This window comes from Glycine max, chromosome 2, assembly GCF_000004515.6.
Source record: "Glycine max cultivar Williams 82 chromosome 2, Glycine_max_v4.0, whole genome shotgun sequence".
Taxonomy (NCBI): domain Eukaryota; kingdom Viridiplantae; phylum Streptophyta; class Magnoliopsida; order Fabales; family Fabaceae; genus Glycine; species Glycine max.
The window spans coordinates 29,836,253-29,844,218 of record NC_016089.4 but is presented as its reverse complement, the minus strand read 5'-3'; the positions used below and the strand labels follow the sequence as shown (position 1 = coordinate 29,844,218).

The following is a 7,966-nucleotide window of genomic DNA, read 5'->3' as shown; positions in this document are numbered from 1 at the left end:
TCTCCCAACATTTGGATTCATTTGGTGCTCTAGTCGTTCTATTCGCCTGTAGAGCACTTCATTATTACGGTTCAACAAACGTTGCATTTGTGTAGTCATCGCATCCAGTAACAAGCGTTGAAATCCGTCCAGTTGATGATATACACCACCATTGTCACCAGCTCCTGCCATGATTAAGGAACAAAGAATTTTGCAGTAATTAAAAAAAAAGATTCAGGACTTCACCACACTCTACTCACGTGTTTCTCTCTTTGATGATAGTTCACTTGTGTTTGATGCTCTCAGTATAGGCTTTTGTGTGATGTTTTCACTCTTTCCTTTTACCACTCATGTTCCCTCTTAAGTTCGTGGATGAATCAAATTAGACACACAAGGTATATAACAGGAAAGACAGTTTAATTATCACAGATTGTGTAGCAGATTTAATTTGGATAGCAAATCAGATTTGATTTTGGTTAACAGATTAGACTTGAGTTGGATTTAGATTTGATTTAGATAACAGATTAGACTTGATTTGGATAGCAGATTGGATTTGATTTGGATAACAAATTAGACTTGATTTGGATAGTAGATTGGATTTGATTTGGATAACAGATTAGATTTGATTTGATTTGGATAACAAATTTTGATTTGATTTGATTTGGATAACATATCAGATTTGGATAACAAATTAGATTTAATTTGGATAACAGATATGATAACAAATAAGATAACAGATATGATAACAGATAAGATAACAAATATGACAAGTAAACTTCAAATGTTCATAACTTTTGCTACGGTTGTCCGTTTGAGGCCCACTATATATCAAAACGCTCAGAATTCAGAGGAGAATCTAGATTAGGAGATTTGTTCCACGATTTTCTTTCCAAAAAAACACCTCTAAATGCCTCAATTTCGTGTTCAAAGATCAAACACCCACTTTTTTTTTCAAAATTTTTGCAACTTTTTTTTTGACACAGTGTGAAAGACACAAGAAACAAGAACAAGAACGTGACAAGAACAAGAACAAGAACGAAACAAAATCTAAACAAGAACGCAAATAACAGAACACAAGACGCAAACAAGAACGAAACAAGATGTAAACAAAAACGCAAATAATAGAACAAGGACAAAACACGAACCTGGACAAATTACAAAGAAAAATAATAGGATAGGATAGAACCTGTATCAAGAGCCGAAGCTCTGATACCAGATGATGTGAACCTTACGGAGCGGATCGCTTGATACAGGCTACGGATGTTTGGATGACGCCACTTCCAGTGAAGGAAGATAAGTCAGGGTAGACGCCACAAGGATTACCTTGATAAGTCTAAGATTGGTTCAACAAGGAACCCAGAGAGAAACACTCACCAAATTTTATCAAATGCCAAAAGTCCCTTTTTATTGAAAACAAAAACAAATACTTATAGTGTATCTGAATAAAAAGATAAAAATAGACATGGGTCTTCTAAACTGTTTGGGCCAAAATTACAATAAATAAAAATTATAACTAAAAACTAATTTAACTTGGGCCTTCAAATTAGTTTGGGCCTTCAGCAACAATTAATAGTCTTGATAGTGTCTCTGTCTCCGGGCCTTCATCCTTTTCCACTTGGGCCTTCATCATTCTCCACTCGGGGGCTTTGTCCTTTTCCACTTAGGCCTTCGTCCTTCTCCACTTGGGACTTTAGCCTGTATTTGGCCAGTTTCAGGATTCTCATCAAAGACAAAGACTCATCTTGAAAGGTATCCAATGCACTCATGACTGTTGTTTTTCCACAAACTATTTGGAGAATGAACAACATATATTCATTGCTTGCTCAAAAGCCCAACAACATTGGAAATGTGCAAATCTTTGGAGTATGATGGCTCCTTAAATGCACTCAGTTGAGGGTTTCAACGAGCTGATATTCAAGCTCTTTGAAAACAGAAATGAAGTCAGAAACAAAAAATAGCTATGGTCCTATAGAGCATTTGGAGAAGCAGAAACAAGATGATCTGGGAAAACATTGATCCACACCCGCATACAGAAGTGACACTTGCCATGAAATTTTTCTCAGAGCGGAGTTTGGTCAAATCGAAGTCAGCAGCCATGACAAGTAGCATTGTACAGAATAGGGTCACTACATGGATTCCTCTTCCTCCGGGTTTTGTAAAATGCAATCTCGATGCAGCTATTTTTAAAGAGCAATTGTCTTTCAATGTGGGCATGTGGCCTTCAGGATGAACATGGTTCTTTTATAAAAGCACATTCGAATTGTTTTTTGGCATTCAAATTCCAGCAGCTGCATAAGCTTTTGCTCTTCAAAAAAGCATTGAATGAACTCATGCATTGGGTATAAATAATGTGATCTATGAGACAGATTGCAAAAATGTTTACAGATTTTCTACACAGCAAAAGAAAGGGTGTCTCTGGTTTTAGCTCTATTTTAACACATTGTAATAATTTACTTATACTTGTTCGAAACTCCAAGGTGAGTTTATCTAAGAGACAAACAAATCTTGTGGCTCACATGTTAGCAAGGACATCAAGATTACATGCTTTCTCTCATGATTTTGATTGCATTCATTCTCATGTTCTTGAGGTTATCATTAATGAAAATGAAATAACTTTATTTCCTCTAAAAAAATTCAATATGGTTCTAAGTATTTTTTATAAGCAAATACATTTTAAAGATGTGTTTAGATCAATTTACCGAAACTAATATTCCCTCGTATTCATTTTATTTTAAACCTTAATAAACAATAAATAGGAAGCAAGTTATAGGTAGTATACGAAAAAGTAGGAATGTGAAACGGTTAATTTTATCAATTTGTTTGTCATACCTTTCAGAAAGTATAATTATATTTGTCTAAGTATGAGAACAAATAAAATATTGGAATTAATGTCAGAAATTCTATTTTTAAATGCTTCATTACCACATTTTCAAAGTTTTGTCTCCTCTGGAAACAATAAAAAGTAATGTATAAAAGAAAAAGAAAACAATAAGAAGTTATAGGTAGTATAAAAAAAGTAGGAATTTAAAATTGATTTAATTTTATCAATTTGATGTTAGACCTTTCATAGAGTATAATTCTAATTCTCAAAGTATGGAACAAATAAAACATTGAAACTTATGTTAAAAATTCATGGACCATGTATCAGATGAACAAAAACTAAATCAAATATTTTAAGAAAATCAATATAACTAAACCTTAAAAAAAAGTGACTGTCAAAAGCAAAGAGGTGAATAAAAAAATAGTTAAAATTATGAACTCTTATATATAGATAGATAGAAGGAAGGAGAAATAGGAGGGAGAGGTTAGGAATTATTAGTAGTAAATTATGTTTAAGGAATGATTGAGTGACAATAAAAAGGCTAAGAGTTAGTATTAGTAAGTTATATCTAAGGAGTTACAATTTTAAATATGTAAAGAGTTACAAATTTAATTTGGTAAGTTACCTGAAGATTTAAGAAGGAACAAATGCGTTAGACTTAAGTGGATTTGTATATATTAAGATATATTCTGTCAAAATTAGCACGCCCATGTATATGTTTATATAATTCTTAATAATCTTTTCTATATATATAAAGATTAACACTCATAATATATTCTTTTTTAAAAGATAGTTAAAATCTGAATCAATTTAAAAGATATTAATTAGCACAAATTGGTATTGATTGGGGAAATTTCCAAATTTGTGTATAATGTTAATGATATGCACTAATATTTACTCTTTTATCCTTACAAATAAGCAGAAAATTGAAAATTACATTTTTAACTTTAAAATAATAAGTGAAAAAAATAAAATTGATTTTTATCATAATTATTTTAGTACAATTATTTAAAATAGTTACTATCGTAAAAAAAATTGAAAATATATGGAGATTAATTCAACCCTTAAAAAATTCTGCTATATACTACAAGTAAAAGATTCATAAGCACAAGTAGTTTCGACTCCGAGAATGTTGCACTTTGGTCTCCGTTGCAGTTGCTACCACCTCTGCTTACAAAATTAGAATTGAAAACCTTCGACCTCGTCATCTTCTCCTAGTTGTTTCCGAAGCATGCTTCGCACAAAACATGTCTTATCTTCCACACACAAAGCCATCTTCCAAAAACCGCGTCTTTTATCTACTTTCCCTTCTAACTCACACCACGTTCTCAACATTCATATCCATGACACACGTCTACGAGAAGCCCTTCTACATATGGCCCTTCGAGGCCTTGACACGAACTTCCAAGACTACAACACAGTCCTAAACGAGTGCCTGAGGAAAAGGGCCATCAGAGAAGGGCAGAGAGTGCATGCCCACATGATCAAAACTCACTATCTTCCTTGTGTGTATCTAAGAACAAGGTTGATCGTGTTTTATGTTAAGTGTGACTCTTTGAGAGATGCTCGGCACGTGTTTGATGTAATGCCGGAGAGGAATGTGGTGTCGTGGACGGCTATGATATCAGCTTATTCCCAGAGAGGGTATGCCTCTCAAGCATTGAGTCTTTTTGTGCAGATGCTAAGATCAGGTATTCTTGGTTTGTTTGTACTTTGTACAAGTTCATAATGAGAGTGGTGATTATTGTTGGTAATTGTGGAATGGAAGGAACTAATATTGATTTATGAATGCTTTATTAAGTTTTGGTTTTATTCGGAGAAGGTGTGTTGCATTTGTTACGCCCAAGTTGGTAAGTTAAATTTTCATATATTATGATTCTTTTGAAAAGGAGTTGATTGTCAATAATGGTGACTAGGACCTTCATTGAATTGGAGGAACCTATTGAGCCTATGACAAGCTTGTTTATAAGGAGAAACCAGAAGATGGATATTTTTGTTTTTAAGTTAGTGTGCTGGGTTGAGACTTTTGTTTTTGGTTTACTCGTGTCAATGGTTTCTCTGTGTTGACAGTAGCTATGCTTTTTTGCAGGTACAGAACCTAATGAGTTCACTTTTGCTACCGTGCTTACTTCATGTATAGGTTCTTCGGGTTTTGTCTTAGGGAGGCAAATCCACTCTCATATCATAAAATTAAATTACGAAGCACATGTTTATGTTGGAAGCTCACTCCTTGATATGTATGCCAAAGATGGTAAAATTCATGAAGCTCGAGGCATATTTCAATGCTTGCCTGAAAGAGATGTAGTTTCTTGTACTGCCATTATCTCTGGATATGCTCAACTGGGTCTGGATGAAGAGGCATTGGAGCTATTTCGCCGGTTGCAAAGAGAAGGAATGCAATCAAATTATGTTACTTATACTAGTGTTTTAACTGCACTTTCTGGGCTTGCTGCTCTAGATCATGGCAAGCAAGTGCACAACCATCTTCTTCGCTCTGAAGTTCCCTCATATGTGGTTCTTCAAAACTCTTTGATTGACATGTACTCAAAATGTGGAAACCTCACGTATGCAAGAAGAATATTTGATACCTTGCATGAAAGAACTGTTATCTCTTGGAATGCGATGTTAGTTGGGTATAGCAAACATGGGGAGGGAAGAGAAGTGCTTGAGCTTTTCAATTTAATGATAGATGAAAACAAAGTCAAACCAGACAGTGTCACTGTTTTGGCTGTGTTATCTGGTTGCAGTCATGGAGGACTAGAGGATAAGGGAATGGATATTTTTTATGATATGACCAGCGGGAAAATTAGTGTTCAGCCAGACTCCAAGCACTATGGGTGTGTTGTTGATATGCTTGGTCGTGCGGGTCGAGTAGAAGCAGCTTTCGAGTTTGTCAAGAAGATGCCTTTTGAACCATCAGCTGCTATATGGGGTTGCCTTTTAGGTGCTTGCAGTGTTCATTCAAATCTTGATATTGGTGAATTTGTGGGTCATCAGCTTCTACAAATTGAGCCTGAAAATGCTGGCAATTATGTTATCCTGTCTAATTTATATGCTTCGGCAGGAAGATGGGAAGATGTAAGATCACTAAGGAACCTGATGTTGAAGAAGGCTGTAACAAAAGAGCCAGGAAGAAGCTGGATAGAGCTTGATCAAGTACTTCACACTTTCCATGCTAGTGATTGTTCTCATCCTAGAAGAGAAGAAGTATCTGCAAAAGTACAGGAATTATCAGCCAGGTTTAAAGAAGCTGGTTATGTTCCTGATTTGAGTTGCGTTTTGCATGATGTGGATGAAGAGCAAAAGGAGAAGATACTTCTAAGCCACAGTGAAAAGTTGGCTTTGACTTTTGGGCTAATTGCTACCCCTGAAAGTGTGCCAATCCGTGTAATAAAAAATCTCCGTATTTGTGTTGATTGCCATAATTTTGCTAAATATACCTCAAAGATTTATGGTAGAGAAGTGTCTTTGAGGGATAAAAATCGGTTTCATCGAATTGTTGGAGGAAAATGCTCCTGTGGAGATTACTGGTGAGAAGATCTTGATAGAGAACACTTAATGAACCTCTAAGGTGCATGAAAAAAAGCAGGCTCTTGGGCTTTGGTCTTTTATCTGTTCTGATACTGAAATCAGCTCACAATTTAATGGTAGTATGCAATTCCATAAAGAAAAAGGGAATCAAAAGAAGATTGTAGAAGCGAACAAGTGATATTGACTGACCAGGATTGACTGTTGTTTGGATTGGTAATTATGAGTGGAGTGTAAGTTTTAATTGGAATCAAAATGGTACATTAAAATACTTCATTTGGATACTTTATTGCAAAAGAAATAAAATGCTCAACACTTTGATGGATGTTTCTCTACTCAAAAAACAAGGAATTCAAAATTACGCCTACAAAGGAGGAATTTTGGAAATTCCTTGCTCTTCCTTCTCTCCCTGTGAGCCCCGATCAACTTGACCTAGAATGTATATCTTTTCTGCCATGGATTTGCCTGTTACTTTCTCGATAATGCTCTCACAGCTTCACCTTTATATCTGATAGCTCTTTCATCTCTGTATGGCCTGGCGCATCATTCTCATTGAGGAATTCTTTTGCCTATCCAGGTATTCATATCTCATCTTGATTTTGTTGATTTCTATTCCATGATTTTTAATCTTATATTTTCATTTGTTTTTTCTTATTTTCTTGTAGGGTTTTGCTCAATAGATGCTGAAACTGTTCCTGTCTGAGTTATTATTTGATATGATTTTGTAGTAAAATCTGCATCCGAATCAGATTGTAATCCGATCTGAATGCCAATCAGGTTAAAACAGATATTTTTTATGGTTTAATTGTTGTTTTAGTCCTTCAATTTGAGAGTCCTGCATTGTTTAGTCCCTAACATTTAAATTTTCTTTTTTAATCCTAAATTTTGTAAAATTACTTTTTTTAATTCACAGATAATAAATTGATATTTAGTGAAGGTTTTAAAATGTAAATTCTACCGGTAAAAATAAAAATTAGTTTATGATGGCTTAAAACCACCACAAATTGTCAATTTATCATGAGAATGACTAAAATAATATTTTGTGAAAATTCAGAGAATAAAAAAAGAAAATTTAAATGTCAATGATTGAGAAAAGCAGTGTCTCGAATTTGAGGACGAAAACAGTAATTAAGTTTTTTTTATTGATTTTGTTCCTTATTTGCAGCAGACTGGTTTCCTTTTTATGACCAACTCTGCCTTTAAATCAGTACTTGTATGATTCGATTATCATATTAGAAAGTCATTGAATTGTTTGAGGAAGGATCATTATTTGATGAGAGTTGTCATATTACATGTCGCACTTGAAAATACATAAAACAATATGCAGACTTAATCAGTTTTTAAAAATTGACAACTTAATCAGTTTTTGAAAATTGACAAAATATTAAAAAGAACAATTTACTTGAAAAGTCACTCCTAAATCCTTTGGTGTTAAAATATAGGTGTTCTAAAAAGAATAAAAAGCGAAATTGAGAAATGTCGTAAAGAACATGTAGAAAAAAAAGGGAAAAGGTTAATAATCTTTTATCTAATTATAATTGGGTTAAATATGTTTGAGTACCTATAAAATTTAAAAAGTATTTATTTTGTTCTCATAAAATATTTTGTATTAATTTAATCTATGTAAAATAAAACATA

General features: G+C 33.8%; 1 protein-coding gene across 2 annotated transcripts; it reads left to right on the top strand.

Annotated features, from left to right (window-relative positions):
- The first annotated feature begins 1,582 nt into the window (after window positions 1–1,582).
- Window positions 1,583–7,114, top strand: LOC100797551 (putative pentatricopeptide repeat-containing protein At3g13770, mitochondrial). Of its 2 annotated transcripts, XM_006575153.4 has the most exons (4): window positions 1,583–4,491; window positions 4,890–6,739; window positions 6,844–6,905; window positions 6,994–7,114. In XM_006575153.4, exons 1-2 carry the CDS (start codon window positions 4,032–4,034, stop codon window positions 6,332–6,334), a joined length of 1,905 nt encoding a protein of 634 aa, XP_006575216.1. In that variant the 5' UTR covers window positions 1,583–4,031; the 3' UTR covers window positions 6,335–6,739; window positions 6,844–6,905; window positions 6,994–7,114. The 2 variants fall into 2 exon arrangements, with proteins under 2 accessions (XP_006575216.1, XP_003518062.1); XM_003518014.5 differs by having other exon boundaries at window positions 4,890–6,905.
- Window positions 7,115–7,966: the final 852 nt, after the last annotated feature.